We start from the raw sequence: 18,326 nt of genomic DNA on the forward strand, positions 1-18,326 counted from the left end.
AAGTAGAATGCAACAATTTGGTGATGTCAGTGGGTTGCAGGCTTGATGCAGTTATTGCAAGCAAGGAGTATGCTACCAAATATGAATTGTTATTTACTTTCACTTTCTGTTCCAATGCTTTTGCTCAACTAAAAATTGGGCGGTTTGATACCAGTGCTATGCTCTCAGTATGTATATGTAGGAAATTCATCTTTTTATCTCAACCCCAAATGTATTTAGTATATTGCAAAAACAAAGGAGATCATTTCATGATAGACTACCCTGCCAAAGATGCAGTACTTTATTACTGTAGCTAACAGGAATTTCACAGGTTTTCATAGCCCTGGAGGAGTGGAAAACAATCTGCATTGCTGTCTGCAGGTGTCTTCCAAGGCCAACAACTTGCAGAATTTCCTGTCAGGCACATGGACATCACAAACAATGATGCAAACATGGTTTCAGCAATGTGCACATTCTAACAGCACATGTGTTTGAATGGTTTTGTATCTGAAAGTAGGGATGGTGGCTTGTCTACTTTCAGCAGCTGAGGGAAGCAGCCCACAGTCCTAATGATTGTCACTGCATTGCAAAAAACAGCAACTCACAGAGCTGTGGTGAGAATTTCAGTAAGAACCACAACACAAAGAGACACTGGGTGTGGTTACTGGTATGTGCAGCATTACAACTGGATGGTAAAATTGCAATAAACAGAATGCATTGCACAATAGTAGGCTATAGGCACTGGCATACAGAACATGTGCACAGCAGCTGTGGCAAGCCTTCATGCAAACAAACAGGCTTCGTAGACTGGGGAGGGGGAGCTCATTGATTCTCTGATGGGGTTGGGTTGCACTAATATAGGAGAGCTGTGTACAACGTTACAAGATCAGATGCAGGCTTTTAAAATGGGGGGGGGGGGGGGGGGGAACTATGTGCACCTTTGCATAGTCACATTTCCATAGTCTTGCAATGACTTATTTTGTCATGTGACTTAATAAAAAAATGACTTAAATATGCATGTGTGTATGCAAAGTCTTATAATAGAAATCAAGGGGGAGGGGGAGCTAGTGAGAGACTCACTCTGGACCCGAACACTATATTTAATATATTCAATGCTATAAAGGTGGAGTATTCTACATTACATTCTCTGACCTATCTGTATTAAGCTGTTTTTCAGAATAGAGTGCAGTCTTTTAAAGCTACAATAGGTAAGATTTTTGTGTTAAAACATTGTTACATGACCATTGTAAATCCATTGCTCTTATTGAAAAAGGCTCACTGGCATGTTGCCTCATGTTGACATAAACGGTGCCGGTGTTTATAGTCGTTAAATTCTGGTTTCAAAGTATGCAGTTGACGGGCCATCGCTCTGTATCAAAACATTGCACAGCTGTACAATAATTCAAGCTCATTGGTTGAAAAATGGTTATAATTGCCACAGCCAATGGCGTGGGGGCTTATTCAGATTGTTTGCCTGAAGCTGCCCAAATTACACTCCAGACAAGCTATCACTGAAGCGCAGTATACTATTGCTTATAATCCAAGCGAAGACGTATCTAGTTATAAAACCATACCAGATCGTTAGCAACATGAAAATTAGCCATAGTTAGCGCGACAAATGTACAAATATCCAGGCTATACTAACATAGTAGCCGGCGTTATCAGCATTGTTGTCCACGCGTTCTGTCTCAGGTGGATATTTGTAAATTCGGCAAGCTAACTAATAGCTAATTTGCTTGTTGCTACTGATAACGAACTGGTATAGTTTTATAACTAGATATGTATTCTTTGCTTGGATAATAAGCAATAGTATACAGAGTTTCAGTGATAGCTTGTCTGGAGTAAAATTTGGGCAACTACACGTTCCTTTTTATCTCTTTACGTTTTGAATCACGCGTGTGTAGCTAAACCTTTATTTGTCTCAAATTGTAAGTTGCAGTTGCATCGTTTGTGGTACACTATCATATCTTGGTTATATAGCCAGCTAGTTCCATAGACAAATAATTTGCTCATAATATAGTCGGTTAGCTAAAGTGACAACTTCAAAAAGACAAAACGTATAGCGCACTAAAGTCAACATTTCATAAAGTCACGTGTTCGGCGAAAATTCTCTTACCAGAACACTACGAAAAGACGGCAGGCTCTGTCGCGTGTCACATGTTGTGGTTTGAGGAAGTTTGCTGCTGCAATTCCTCTCTTGACCATTAGGAGTCCGAAATTAACTCTTGTACCTTTAAAGACTTTAAAGACATTTCACATGCGTCATCAAGTCATTTTATTTAAAACATTACAGTATCATCTGTTGCTTTGTGAAATTGTGGATCCAATGACAGGTGTTTACAGTACATTCCACGGGAAGAACCTGATAGGGACTGTGGCATATAATCTTGTCTAAAGATATGCTCCAAGAAGGGGCTGGGCTTCATTGTCTCATGAATGGGGCTGTGAAGTTTTCTTCAAAATAATGTTCTGTGCACCACTTCATAGTGGTATGAAACTGAGGAAGGAATAATATGCTCATCTCCAATTCCATATGTACAAACCATTCACCACACAGACTCCATGACTCTATGTCCTGTTGAAATTGGTAACAATATTTTGAAATGTTAAGAAAATGTCAAATAGTCCCTATCACAGTGTTACATGAATAGATTACACACACTAGTTGGTACAGGACGTAATATTTGATTACGTTAATATTATACACTGGATATTTTCCCCAGTGAGGTGAGTCTTTCCTGTACATTTTTAATAGGCCTTGAATCACTGATAACAAAGTAGCGCCTTCAACGAATCCACAAAGCAATTGTCATGAAATGAGAGAAAGATTGTCAGTTTGAACCAAGTATCGGGGCGACATGGCTCAGGCAGTAAGAGCAGTCGTCTGGCAATCGGAGGGTTGCCGGTTCGATCCCCCACCCGGGCTGTGTCGAAGTGTCCCTGAGCAAGACACCTAACCCCCAAATGCTCCTGATGAGCTAGTCGGCGCCTTGCATGGCAGCCAATCGCTGTCGGTGTGTGAGTGTGTGTATGAATGGGTGAATGACAATTGTACAGCGCTTTGGATAAAGACGCTGTATAAATGCCAACCATTTACCAAGTATTGAATAGTCAAATGTCAATGTCATGTTTTATGTCATAAACATCTTTTCCAACTGCTATGACTAGTCATTGGTTATGGCTGGTCACATATATTAATCACACTGAGTATGTACTGAAATGTAAACAAGAGGGGTAGTTCAGTGGGAGATTACAGACTACAGTTCATCTGCTTGACATGGGCAGCGTGCCCCTCCCAGAAAAGAGAAAGAAAGATTAAATTTTCAACTTCAGTGTTCATAGTAATATTAAAACATTTTGAAGTGCAGAGGTGATGACATGGGACTGTCACAGTTGCCTTAGAAAAGAAAGCCAAAAATGCCCAGATCTCCCCCATGACCATTGTTGTGTTCATGTGTTCCTCTGAGGCTCTACTTCTGGGAGGCTTTTTGCACTTTGTGTCCCGCTCCCAGCCCTGGGGGTCCTTAGCTGTCTTTCCCTGTCTCTCCTCGTGGGGACGATGCGTCAGTGGCCGCCACCCACTGTTTGACATAGTTGGAGTGGAAGCTCTCCCCCAGCATGGGGGCATCAGTCTTCTCCCTCATGTCCGGGTCTGTGTGTGCTGGGCTGCTGCAGTCCGACTCCTGGAAGCCGCTGTCGAAGGTATCCATGTCCAGGGTCACACGTGGGTAGCCGTCTTCTGAGTGCTCGCCGAAGCTGAACGACTCCATGGAGGACTGGTCCTCCTCGTTGCGGTCACCGTCGTGCAGATGTGGCTCCAGAAGGCTGAGCGGTGGGTGAGTAGACGCGCCCTCGGCAGGCCCCGTCCCTCCTGACACTCGGCCGCTGGAGATCACGGCGTCCCACCTGCACCGCTCGTCCAGAAGGCCCAGCGCCTCGCTGTCCGCGCTCCCTCCGGGGCCGAAGGGCGGGTACACAAAATGGCCGCCGCTGCTGCCGGCGTCCCAGGACCTTCCTGAGCTCTGGCTCTGGTCTTCCAGCACCGTCACCGTGTCGATGGAGATGTGCCCGGCGGAGCCATTCGAGCCCTGGCTGCAGCTGCCGTCCTCCGTGCCCTGCTCGGAGGAGCTGTGGGACCCTATGTTGAGGAAAGAGCTGCTGGCCGTGCTGCCGCTGTCCTCTGCTTCCCCTTCACACAGCCTCTCCAATGACTTCACCTGCTTCTCTTTCATCACTGAAATGGCCACGCTTCCCTCCAGGCATTCAGACTCACTCAAGGTGAATGCAGGGCCCACCCATTTCTGCAATACAACACATATGATAGAGTGAATACATGCGGCGCAGTCTGCTGTTCATCAACGCAGGGAACAAGAACTGAAAAACCTGAGTAAATGTATGGTTTCTTACTTAAATGGTATCTTAGCCAATAGAAATGAGGCTTACAACAAGTGTCACTACTATATTAATTTTTATTAAATTAAAATTTTCCATCTCACTTGTATTGCACTTTATTGCACAATAAAAAAAGAAAAGAAAAAAAGATATGCCTCCTGTCTTAGACTGGTTGCCTTTTTGTATAATTTAAGTCACATCACTTCCAAATTAATAAATAAGTGTTGCATACAGTGCAAACTGAAGTCTGCTCATACAGCATCTACTTAGACCACTGATATGACAAGAGTAGCATTTATAGTGATATATTATGGGCATAAAATATTTTTTATTTTTGTTTCACTTTAAAAGGGTTGCACTAGTTACTAGTCTTTTGTGGCTGCTGGTTCAGTATCAGTATAAAAGTAAGCATTCCCCTCTACATGCTTCTCTACTGTCTCGAGACATGGTAATAACTCAAAATAAATACAGTATATCTGGTGCTATAGCTGAAATAGTGAAACAAGATAGTGTCATATTGGGGCATCTTACAACCAGAAGTCATTATGTTGTTTTGTAAATCTAATCGCAAAGCACAAACATACATATGCAACAGCACCTTAAACTTCGATTTGAGATTAATATAATGCAGCCTAAGACAAATGTATGTAAATTGTAGGTAAGTTTGAGGATGGATGTATGTGCATTTCAAATGAGAAAAAAAAGTGATATCTTACTGCAGTACTTGTAAAAGCTGGTCACAAGGACCACCACACGTGTAGTTTTCCAGCTGAGCTTGCTGATTCTGATAACTGATTCTGCTCATAAATGAATCTGAACTGAACTAAAACTTATTTTACAGGCCGTCTATTTGAATCTGTCATGAAAGAAAATTAACCGTCTAATAATCTACCAAGCATGTACGAAGCTGCTGCTTGCCAAGTGATATTGAATCTATATAAACATCCAACAGCTCAACAACTGAATTGGCATGAATGTACCCCCTGAACGAAAGTGTAAGAAACATTGCCATACCATCATTAAATTACTTTAAATCAGTCACATGTAAATACATGCTGCTCGCAAGGCAAGCTTCAGAGAATAGATATAATAAAAAAATGTATTGAGCACATTCAGTGAAGGTGAGGAAAACGGTCATGTTTATTTTTTTTCCCAGTGCAATATTGCCCTCTGCTGGCTAATCTTACAACAGCCCTGCTGTGTTGTTTCACTTTGACGCTCAGTTTTCAGAAAACCCACAACTGCAATAATGTCCAGGGAACGCAAAATAAAGTGTGGTCCACAGTGAAAATGTTCATGCTGAAAATATAATTTGTATCATTATTATTATTCTTGGGTGTTAGTCAAAGTCCAGTGCAGATATACAGTACTGTGCAAAAGTTTTAGGCAGGTTTGAAAAAATGCTGTAAAATAAGAATGCTTTCAAAAATAGAAATGTTAATAGTTTATTTTTATCAATTAACAAAATGCATGAACAGAAGAAGTGAATGAACAGAAGAAAAATCTAAATCAAATCAATATTTGCGGTGACCACCCTTTGCCTTCAAAACAGCATCAATTCTTCTAGATATACTTGCACACAGTTTTTGAAGGAAATCGGCAGGTAAGTTGTTCCAAACATCTTGGAGAACTAGCTGCAGTTCTTCTGTGGATTTAGGCAGCCTCAAATGCTTCTGTCTCTTCATGTAATCCCAGACAGACGTTGTTGAGATCAGGGCTCTTTAGGGGCCATACCATCACTTCCAGGACTCCTTGTTCTTCTTTACACTAAAGATAGTTCTTAATGACATTGGCTGTATGTTTGGGGTCATTGTCCTGCTGCAGAATAAATTTGGGGCCAATCAGATGCCTCCTGATGGTATTGCATGATGGACTGTCTGTACTTCTCAGCATTGAGCAGACCATTAATTCTGACCAAACCCCAAACTCCATTTGCAGAAATGCAGCCCCAAACCTGCAAGGAACCTCCACCATGCTGCACTGTTGCCTGCAGACACTCATTCTTGTACCGCTCTCCAGTCAAACTGCTACAACCATATTTTGACTCATCAGTCCAGAGAACCTGCTGCCATTTTTCTGCACCCCAGTTCCTGTGTTTTTGTGCATAGTTGAGTCGCTTGGCCTTGTTTCCACGTTGGAGGTATGGCTTTTTGCCTGTAATTCTTCCATGAAGACCACAAGTCTCCATACAGTAGATGGGTGTACCTAGGTCCCACTGCTTTTCTGCCAATTCTGAGCTGATGGCACTGCTGGACATCTTCCGATTGTGAAGGGAAGTAAGCATGATGTGTCTTTCATCTGCTTTCAGTTTCCTTGGCCGACCGACGCATTGGTACAGTCTTCAACTTTGCCCGTTTCTTTATGCTTCTTCAACAGAGCTTGGACAGCACATCTGGAAACCCCTGTCTACCTTGAAATTTCTGCCTGGGAGAGACCTTGCTGATGTTGTATAACTACCTTGTGTCTTGTTGCTGTGTTCAGTCTTGCCATGGTGTATGACTTCTGACATTAAACTTTCTTCAGCAACCTCACCTTGGAAGCAGAGTTTGGCTGTTCCTCACCCAGTTTTAACCCTCCTACACAGCTGTTTCTATTTCAGTTAATGATTGTGTTTCAACCTACATATTTAATTGATGATCATTAGCTCCTGTTTGGTATAATTGGTTAATCACACACCTGACTATATGCCTACAAAATCTCTGACTTTTTGCAAGTGTACCTAGAAAAATTGATGCTGGTTTGAAGGCAGAGGGTGGTCACACCAAATATTGATTTGATTTAGATTTTTCTTCTGTTCACTCACTTTGCATTTTGTTAATTGATAAAAATAAACTATTAACATTTCTATTTTTAAAGCATTCTTACTTTACAGCGTTTTATCATACCTGCCTAAAACCTTTGCACAGCACTGTATTTGAATATACAGTCAGGTCCATAAATATTGGGACATCGACACAATTCCCCTCTTTTTGTCTCTATACACCACCACAATGGATTTGAAATGAAACGAACAAGATGTGCTTTAACTGCAGACTTTCAGCTTTAATTTGAGGGTATTTACATCCAAATCAGGTGAACGGTGTAGGAATTACAACAGTGTATATGTGCCTCCCACTTTTTAAGGGACCAAAAGTAATGGGACAAACTAACAATCATAAATCAAACTTTCACTTTTTAATACTTGGTTGCAAATCCTACTGCAACTGTCTTCAGCTCCTGCTTGTTCTTGGGGCATTTTCCCTTCAGTTTTGTCTTCAGCAAGTGAAATGCATGTTCAATCGGATTCAGGTCAGGTGATTGACTTGGCCATTGCATAACATTCCACTTCTTTGCCTTAAAAAACTCTTTGGTTGCTTTCGCAGTATGCTTTGGGTCATTGTCCATCTGCACTGTGAAGCGCCGTCCAATGAGTTCTGAAGCATTTGGCTGAATATGAGCTGATAATATTGCCCGAAACACTTCAGAATTCATCCTGCTGCTTTTGTCAGCAGTCACATCATCAATAAATACAAGGGAACCAGTTCCATTGTCAGCCATACATGCCCACGCCATGACACTACCACCACCATGCTTCACTGATGAGGTGGTATGTTTTGGATCATGAGCAGTTCCTTTCCTTCTCCATACTCTTCTCTTTCCATCATTCTGGTGCAAGTTGATCTTTGTCTCATCTCTCCATAGGATGTTGTTCCAGAACTGTAAAGGCTTTTTTAGATGTTGTTTGGCAAACTGTAATCTGGTCTTCCTGTTTTTGAGGCTCACCAATGCTTTACATCTTGTGAACCCTCTGTATTCACTCTGGTGAAGTCTTCTCTTGATTGTTGACTTTGACACACATACACCTACCTCCTGGAGATTGTTCTTGATCTAGCCAACTGTTGTGAAGGGGTTTTTCTTCACCAGGGAGAGAATTCTTTTTCAGTTGTTTTCCGTGGTCTTCCGGGTCTTTTGGTGTTGCTGAGTTCACCGGTGCGTTCGTTCTTTTTAAGAATGTTCCAAACAGTTGATTTGGCCACACCTAATGTTTTTGCTATCTCTCTGATGGGTTTGTTTTGATTTTTCAGCCTAATGATGGCTTGCTTCACTGATAGTGACAGCTCTTTGGATCTCATATTGAGAGTTGACAGCAACAGATTCCAAATGCAAATAGCATTGTAATTCCTACACCGTTCATCTGATTTGGATGTAAATACCCTCAAATTAAAGCTACAGTTAAAGCATATCTTGTTCGTTTAATTTCAAATCCATTGTGGTGATGTATAGAGCCAAAAAGATTGTGTCGATGTCCAAATATTTATGGACCTGACTGTATTTATTCAAAGAAAAAAAAAGTCAAGATCATGGGTGGTCCCTCCTGCTATCTTGGCCTTCTGGAAGATTTGTCAAATTACCCGACTAAAACTGTAAACAGCTAAAAATAGCTTCTGTGCACTGACGTTCACACGTGCGCTCGGCGAACAGCTCATGGTATTTTCCGTTTGGGTGTGAACTGCTCTGATATCTGCCTTTCACTGTGATGGAGCAGCTCTGCCCACAGTTTCCCCTCATTGGCTGTGTCTGTGTGCACATCTGTGTGCGAAACCCCCACCGCACAGCCTGCCTGCCTCCTGACCCTGCCACTCTCAGATACGTCAGAAACTCCCGTAGCCTTACCTTGAAGTCCCCCTCGTAGGCGTGATAGAGGGGACTAAAGAAAACCTCCGGGCTGGGGATGTACACTTGTACTTTCGTCAGCCATAATCTTCTGTGAAGAGAGAAGGGCACACAGAAACAATTGTTTTAAACAACTCATAATCTGGAGACAGACCTCGTTCCCCGTTGTCTAGAATCAGAGGCAAGATGTGTAAGAGAGTGAGAGAGTGAGAGAGAGAGATTTATTAGTGATCCAGATAGAGAGAGACAGATCTGTCAGGGAGCCATTAGCCCCTGTTGTTTATTTAGCTCACATTTTTATCCAAAGTTTTAAACACAATCTCTTCTCCACATATCTTGGTGTAAATATTTCTGCAGCACTTCTTACACTTTAAATAGTCTAGTCTCAGAATACATGGCTGATAATGCGAGTACTATGGTGGGTTTTTGGCAATCCTTTTGGGTTTTTGCCTATTTTCTTTACTGAATATACCTTGATATTCTTTTCTTACGCTGTCCATTAAACTATTTCTGTGTTTGCTTATTCTGTCTGTGCTTTTATTTTGATAACTTTACATCATGTTGGGCTTTGGAGCAATATAAAAGGCAAAGGTTTATGGAAATAAACATTCCATCGACCCCTGAGAGCTTGAATATATACGGAAATGCTGCCTTTAGGCTGCAAGTGTCACTCGTAGTCTTGGTATCCACAACCAGTATTCTGCATTGGCCCCATATTGCTCATTAATTATATGTTTCAATAGATTATTATTAAGATAAACCATATCCTCAGAATCCAAGGTGTATCTTTTTATCTATGTGAAACATACCCTCTGACAGCTCCTTTACTGCATGTTCACCTGATTTAAATTGAGGCCATACCCTAACTTCAGTTTGAACGCATTATCTCATGTTGTCATTCAGTGTTTAATACAAGGGGCTTTCAAGACGAAGGAGGGGGAAATCCTGACAAAAATTTAAAGTTACAGTAGTGACTAATCCAAAACTATTGTTTGTGTTCTTGAGCCAGTATGTACTTGGCCATTACGGGTGAAGACAGAAGTTCATTATGATAAGGAATCAGATTTCTGAAAAATAGTACAGAAACATTTTTTTCAGTAAAGTGCATTGCATGACACTACTGTATGTGTTTGAAATATGCTATATAAATAAAGTATATTATTATTATTATTATTATTATTATTGTTATTATTATTATTATTGTTATTGTTATTGTTATTATTATTATTATTATTATTATTTTAACATAGGGTGGCCATCCAGCCCTCATACTCTCTTCCACTGTGACTGTGAGTGTTGGACTCCTAGTACAATCTGCGACAGTGCAGTTGCCTTCCAGTTACATGGAATTTGTGATCATCAGGCCCATCCTAGCAGGGACTTTTAATGCTATAGGTTTGAGTTAACTTCTGAAATGAAAACCTGACATTGAAAGGGCCAGCTTCCTGCTCCTGTGGGCCTTGCAGTATGTCTTTGGTTCAGACACTAAAGAAATGACTTTCAGCCTTTGCGGTTTCTGTGTGTGGGAGTAATGATGAGGAAAGTGCATGACTAATAAAACCAATTTAACAGGAGGTGAACAGTGAATGCCAAATCAACTTAGAGACAGATGCTCCTTGTTTCTGAAAAGAATTCATGAGATTGACTGCAATGTCTCTCTGGTTCATACTCAGTGCTGAAAATACTGCTCACTGATATATAAAACTGAAAGCCTTTTTAATAACTGGCACAAAAGCAGTTTAACACAACATGGTGGAATGTTCCAGAAACAGTCCTTCTCAGGCTTTACTTGAAGACTACCATTGAACACTGAACCATCATGATAGTGTAGAATGAGTAAGACTGTCTTATGTATATGTTCAGTTAAGCACTGATGCTCACCTTTTTCCAAAGAAACAAAGCAGACAGGGAACCACAATCAGCAAGATGAAACAATACTGCCTGTAATGCCCATTATCTTCTTCATCTGCAATTAAATGAAAATAAAAGACTGTAGCTCATGTTCTCGCTAACTCTGACACAAACAAATACACACAATATTGTTACTATCCTCTGACATATTCTAGTATAAGCTCCTACCACTGAAGGCACCTCTGCATGACTTTATATGATTTTGCTTTGTTCACTTTTTGTGTATCTTTGGTTGCACCTTTTTGGCCAATTAAAAAGTGTTGCTATTTTCTTAATTTATAGGGTTTTTGAGTGTGAGTCGTTGGTTGCTCCTGCTCTAATGACCAACATGCTTTAACATCTAGGCAGGCTCAGAATAAGATTTCACACTTCTTTACTCAATAGCAATTTTGACCTAACCTTACCCTTTGTTTTCAATATGGCAGTAGGACTCCATTCACTGAAATCATTCCTGTATCTGGCGGGGTTCACTTTAGCCTGGACGTTCACTTCATAGTCCTTCCTACTCCGTAGGAGACTGGAGGGAATCTCCAAGTATGTTCGGTCTTCATACACGTAATGATAACTTGGTTCCTGTCAAGTAAAATCAAATATTATCATGCAAAATACCTATATCCAATTCCTGATAGTTTATTTCTGGGACTGCGGTGATAGCATGACCTGAAGCTGAACCGGGGCGGCCTGTAGCATAGTGGTTAAGGTAAATGACTGGCACACGCAAGGTCAGTGGTTATAATCCCGGTGTAGCCACAAGGCCCTTGCCCTTGAGCAAGGCCCTTAACCCTGCATTGCTCCAGGGAAGGACTGTCTCCTGCTTAGTCTAATCAACTGTATGTTGCTCTGGATAAGAGCATCTGCCAAATGCCAATAATGTAATGTAATGTAATGAAGCTGGGTATAAACAGTAATAGGACTAAATAAAAATATTCACTTTCAAATGCAATTGGAATAATGTAGAGTATGCGATCATCCAGTGTGAGATAAATGGGAGTTTACTGCATTATCAACTTCTTCCTTCCCTATACCAGAGGGTTCATTGTGTACCGCATTCATCGGCCATTAAATACAGACCACATTATATTGACAATCCAAAATGATGCAAAACAGTGAAATGCAAGAGACAATTAATTTGCCAACAGTGATTGGCTGCCATGCAAGGCTCCAACCAGCATGTCAGCACATCAGGAGCATTTGGGGGTTTTGCTCAGTGACACTTCAACACACCCAGGGTGTTACCGAACTGGCAACCCTCCAACTGCCAGACACCACCACCTTACCACCTGAGCCAATGTCTCCCCTAATGTTATAAAATGGACTTGACCCCAAACCTGTATGAAGTTTATGAAACCTTCCAAAGGAAGGATTAATAATAACGGCATCAATTTCAGTCATCAGCAGGGCTCCAGCATGTCTTACCTCCTCACCCTTTATCCAGATCCTCACCCTGTAGATGAAGAGACCCATTAGGTAATGGCCGTCTGCATAGGCTGTTTTCCAGGAGACATTGTAGCTACTGTCAGATACTGTCAGTGAAATGTTGAAAGGAGGCTGTGGCTTTACTGTGAGGGAGATATCAATAGGATTATTGGTCACTGTTTCACATACACCATGGATTCACAGTGTAAGACAACCAGTAGCAAAACAACACAATTCTGAAAAAACACAGTCAACCAGAATGATGGTAGTATTTCTGGGGAATTCATACAAACAAACTCCACTTTCACAGGAAACAAGGAAGAAAAGTCATCAGTCGGTTACACTTTTCAAGCACTTTTAGAATGGCTGTTTTGAGTGTAATATTAGCCCCACTGCAATACATATTACAAAGCAAGGCTTTCTCACACTGGTCACATTGGCTTTCTCACACTTTCTCACACTTTGAACAGTTTAAGACTTAATTTCTCTGACTTCCTTTTTGAGACATAACACAATGCTTCAAGATAAACTAAAGGTCATGTCGATCTCAGTCAACCTTGTGACTGTGTATTAATCATGGGTTCCAATACCAGGAACAGTCCAGAGATAAACAGACTTGACATGTCTTGACAACAATGTTAAGAGCTAAAAATCCCCCCTACCCCATTTGTTCCTGATTGAAACTGAATAATTCAACTGCATTTGGAGAAATAAGCCAACGCTAGACATAAAAGTGAAAGTAAGATGTTTATAAATGGAAACAGTTTGCTGGCTGAAGGTGAAAACTATTATTGTTCACAAAATCACACTGTTATCCAGAGGAAACTGCACAAAGTGCATTATATCTTTTACATACAATTAATTTATTCAGCTGGGTATTTACTGAAGCAATTCAAGTGAAGTACCTTGCTCAAGGATACAACAGCAGTGCCCCAACTGGAAATCATACTGACAACAGAGGAGACCTAACTGCTATAGTACTGTACACTGCTGCTACTACCATTACCACTGCGATCCTCTACTTTCAACTCAAATACTATCTACAGCCCACTGTGAACATATGAATATACTATCTCAACTATATCACTCCAGCCTTTGGAAAGCAAACACTTTTTCTTCTGGAGCTCTGTACTTACCTCTATTTTTAATTGAACACAAAAAAAATTCTGAAGTTTCTAACTTACTGTTTTCAGATAGTATTAGGGTTGTTGAGTCATTTGTGTCCACTCCCCCTTCACCGTTAGAGTTTTTGGCTTGTACTGTGCATGTACTTAAAGCGTCAATCTGATATTCCTCAGGGTCCAACTCTAATGTGCACCAGCGTTGGGGGGCTTTAATTTCACAGCTGACCTTTATATGATCCTCATCATCCCTGTGAAAAGAAGTATGACAAAACAATTTTTCAAATTCTAGTTGGTAAATAAGAAGTGATCAGTTACCTTGTTAATAATCAGGTGAACTCGCTTTCAGTCCAACTTAAGTACTTTTTTTATAGGAGTAGTTGATTCACTTTCATTGTGTGTGAAACAAATGGCTGTGGTTTAAGGTTCCTCCTGAACGAGGTCTTATGTTGTGGTCTCTTTTGGAGCCACATCACTTTGTGTACATATTTTCCATGACCACTTCTGTTTTAATAAACCATCAGTAGTTTTCTATGGAATTCAGTGTGTGCTGGCCAGAAGTCAGCATCATTTTTTAGAAATTGGTTGGTTTCGCAACTTCATCTCTGCAAACACATGCAGGCAGGGTATTATTCATATGTGTGTCCTTGCACAAGTTTGGCACATGGAATCCGTCTCCAAATCTATACTAGCTTAGGCAGGTGCCCGGAGGTTGAAGAACAGAGAAGTTTAGCTATGTATGTGTATGGTCCAATCCTTAAAAGATACAATGAAGTAGTTGCTTTAGTGCATGAAAAGCAGAAACTGAGATTTTGAATGTGAGGGCAATCATCCTCAGTAGTCTATTTTACTACTAATAGGCAATCCACTAAAATGTTCCACAGCTATTTGGCTATAAATAAACATTTTATGTTAATTATGGTGAAGTGATCAAGATCAAATCCCTTCTGTATAAAAATCTATTTCAGGATTAACCATTAAATCATCTTAATATCAAATTACTTGCTTATTTTGTTCTTTATGTATTTGATTGCAGGGCGTCTTTAATGTACTTCCATATGCCAAAATTGGATTTAAGATATGTATTCATAAATAAAGCATAATTAAAATGAACGGTTTGCTGGCTTTCCCAGCTACCTGAACAGCTGGTCACAAGTCTGTCTTGTGGAAGCTTGGTAAATAAAACTGATTGACAGAAACACTTCACTTTTTAAAATTTCAGTGGGTCAGCGCCTGACCTTTTGTGCTCGCTCTTTCAGTTCCACGACTGCTGGCAGACATTTACGGAAACACACTGGCAAAATGTGCTGTCTGTTGCATATGCCTGCTGAATGTGCAGACAGGAGCAAACACAAAGCAAACATTCATTGCCCCACTTCCACATACCCGCACTCTGCTTCAAGGTAATAGTAGGATGCAAGCCTCGGTCCTGAGCAGGAGCAGTTCAGTGAAGAGATATAGTCAGTTGTGCAGGTAATATTGCAGTTGCAAGTAGCTGGGAAAAAAACAGGATTGAAATTACTTTCTACGCTTGTGACCAACATCTGACATCAGTTTCCTGTGGCAGTTAACTGATTGTAGTTTTTCATTGCAATAAGTTAGCAGTAGACAAAGACTACATATTTCAATGTGTGAATGAGACACCATCATAAAAAAACACCAGTGAAAAGCACCCCATCCCGAGCCTGTTATGTGGAGGCAGAACTGAGCCTGCAGATGAAAGCTATAGTAAGAAAACCAGCCAGTCATAGCATGTTCAGTTTTCATGAGAACACATTCAGGCAAACACGGCTGATGAATTACAGGAGTGAAAATGAGACATACTGCATTGAATCAGGCTGCAAAACACAAACAAGATGGCAGCTGGCTCCCTCATGGTGACTGATGTGAAGAAGCGCTGTATTTGGTCCTTAAAATCATTGAAGGCGCCAGGAAATCTGTTGGGCAAATTAAAATGGGAAATTAATAAACTTGGCCACATATACAAGCCTATTTTAGTTTGTCTGGTCAAACATTTACTTTTTCCACAAGTTACTTTTTTGTTTCTGCTATTTTCTCTTAAAAATAATCCTTCTCAGTTCTCTTTTTTCCACTGCTTTAAAATACAGATGGAAATGAAGAACTAGACAAGATCAGGATAACAACAATTAAATTCACTCAGTGAAACAGGAAATCAATTATTTCAATTTCTTCTGATCATTGGCCTTATTTTGTTTATACAATAGAGATAAAAAGATTGGACCCACAGGTAGGACATTGCTGTTGGACCCTTGAGCAAGGTACTAAACTGCGTCAGTATGTATCCAGTATATATAACAAGATCCTACTATATATTTAAGAAAATCCAAACACCATGCAAGTTGTTCTGGTAACGAGAATTCTAGAAGGTTCTAACTGACATTTAAAAAAAATGAGTTAGTGTCATAAATATGCTTCTTCTGAAGTTTTATACAAAAATACTGTTTAAAAGTATGCAAAAAATGTACACAATTTAAAAGTTGTATCTGGTTGAAGCCCATTCACTTTGGAATCTTTGAAGCTCAATATCTCAAAACTCAGAACACAGATAGGACCTTCTAATTCTCAGCCCACACTAAGTGCCTGTAATGTGATAATTATTTTCAGAGGGACATTAATAAACACCTGAAAGAGCTGCAGTACTGAATTGCTGTAGATTATTGTATTTTGCCAATCCTATAGAAAATCATGAAAGCACAAATTTATGATAATAAGGTCATCCGCCCCAAATAAAGCTAAATTGTACAATAAATGTAGCAATTTAAGATTAAACATTGCAATCGGCTTGGTATGTGTATGGTGAATTAAAATTCCATGAAACAGGTACTGTACATGAGGGTGCAGGTGTGCTAACTAAATCTGTCTTTAAAATTTCAGAAAATTCCCAATGAGTCAACACAATACTATTTTTGGTAAATTTATTTGTCAATTAAACACCTTAAACAAATGAGCTCTTGTTGTTTTAATAAAATTAATTTAGTGGGAAAGGTAGAAACAGTAACTATAGAAATATACACAGATGATGGTGTAGAGATTTCTACATATGTATGTGTGCTGTCCTTTCGTGGTAATTTGACAAAACTGGAGACCCCCCTCCAACCACTCACCCTCAAATTTGTGTAATGACTGACAACATTTTGCACTATTCCCAATAGTTACCCATTATGTCTATCGGCTTCAATGTGAGGGCTATTAAAATTGTTTACTGTATATATTCATATTTAAACTTCAAGATTGCATATATATACAGTACTGTGCAAAAGTCTTAGGCACGTGTATAACATTCTGTACAGATAAGATTTTTCCAAAATAATACTATACATTTTACATTACATTTTAGTAATTTGTCAGAATAGTTAAAAACGGAATCAAATCAAAATTTTTTGTGACCATCCTTAAAACGTTAAAGGGTTAAAACTGCATCACTTCTCTGAGATATAGAATTGCAGAACTTGGCTAAGACAATCAGCAGGGAGATTGTTCCAAGCATGTTGGAGAACTTGCCACAGTTCTTCTGCAGACTTTGGTTGGCTCCTTGCCTCTGATCTCTGACAGCCTTGATCAAGTTTTTATGTTAAAAGTCATCAACTGTTTGCAGTAATACGTAACTTTTTAAAATTAAATACAAAAATGTCTCTGTAAAAATTAAATCTTTTGGAAAATGATTGAATATTTGGAAATCTCAAATGTGTTCTTTTATACTAACACACACAAACAAATAAACATATATATAATAAAATCTAGGGTGCCTAAGACTTCTGCACAGTACTGTATATACCACTCTACCTGAAATATCGGCAGTTTGCCATTACATTTTTATTTTTTTTAATTGACAGTACAGAACATTTTACATAATTATGAAAATCAAACTTGGAATCTCTCGCCTTAAACTTACGAATGATTCAAGCAGTCGTTTATAAATAGTACAAACTGTTACACATACCTTTATCCGATGGCAAATCCGGGTATGGGCAGCAAATACTGTGTTTGTCGTCAGTTCTTATCCGGTATGAAATGGCAGAATATTTAATTCAATAGTCTGACCATTTTCGTAAGCCAACTGTGAAGCCAACTGTGCCTGGTATGAGAACCTCTCATGAGTGAACTGACGCCAAATTGAGCCTGAGCCGCGTCACAGCAGAGGATGTGGTTACTGCTTCACCCTACACGTTTACAATGAGACAGGCACACGCCACTGTTCTGCTTTTGCAAAACAATCCATATTCCATATGAAAGCAGTGGGTGAAAAAACTTATCGGTTCTCCCTTTCAAAGGTCAGCATCGGTAATGAAAAAGACATTGTTTAGGTTTTATATGAAGGAACTTTTGAGTTTGTTCACTTTAATTCACAGCATCATGTGATACTGTACAATAGACCGTAGGGCAATATAGCATATAGAGCATATACTGCACATCACATTTACTTGATGAAAACATATGGAAAACATATAGATAATAAAATAAGCAAACGTTTCTAATTTACCTAATGTGCTCATGTAAATTCCAACTTGCATTATCACATAAAAATTCCTTGTAACATACATATATACAGAAAATAATCATTTTTTAGTGAAGGCCAAACCAATATAGAAAAAATAGATGTTTGCATACTGAAAGCTGTTCCACACTGAACACAGTCAAATCAATGTGCCCATGTGATTTTTAATGAGAGACTTCTAACAGGAGTGTGTAAACACATTTATTTAAAGTTACCAATACCCAAGATGTTCTGCACATTAGCAGTAAAATCATGGTCACAAGACTATATGGCTATGACAATGAGTCCTTAATCATCCACTCAATTGTCAAAACTCATGTGTTCATGCTCAGCTTGCA

General features: G+C 39.7%; 1 protein-coding gene across 1 annotated transcript; it reads right to left on the minus strand.

Moving 5' to 3' along the window:
• Positions 1-2,237: 2,237 nt before the first annotated feature.
• Positions 2,238-17,617, minus strand: il21r.1 (interleukin 21 receptor, tandem duplicate 1). Its single transcript, XM_061233211.1, has 9 exons — positions 17,434-17,617; positions 15,297-15,409; positions 14,859-14,967; positions 13,536-13,723; positions 12,352-12,494; positions 11,340-11,508; positions 10,906-10,990; positions 9,025-9,115; positions 2,238-4,280 (listed from the first exon to the last, which is right to left on the minus strand). The coding sequence occupies exons 2-9, from the start codon at positions 15,346-15,348 to the stop codon at positions 3,504-3,506; spliced, it is 1,614 nt and encodes a 537-aa protein (XP_061089195.1). The 5' UTR covers positions 15,349-15,409; positions 17,434-17,617; the 3' UTR covers positions 2,238-3,503.
• Positions 17,618-18,326: the final 709 nt, after the last annotated feature.

Source organism: Conger conger, chromosome 2 (assembly GCF_963514075.1).
Source record: "Conger conger chromosome 2, fConCon1.1, whole genome shotgun sequence".
NCBI lineage: Eukaryota > Metazoa > Chordata > Actinopteri > Anguilliformes > Congridae > Conger > Conger conger.

Bases quoted from the DNA above. Each gene is read 5' to 3' on its own strand.
- il21r.1 (XM_061233211.1), bottom strand. From the start codon at position 15,348: ATGAGGGAGCCAGCTGCCATCTTGTTTGTGTTTTGCAGCCTGATTCAA. The intron at 13,724-14,858 runs GTATGTGGAAGT...TTCTTTTCACAG, and splicing joins TACCTTGAAGCAGAGTGCGG to GGATGATGAGGATCATATAA. The intron at 12,495-13,535 runs GTAAGTTAGAAA...TCTCCCTCACAG, and splicing joins CCTAATACTATCTGAAAACA to TAAAGCCACAGCCTCCTTTC.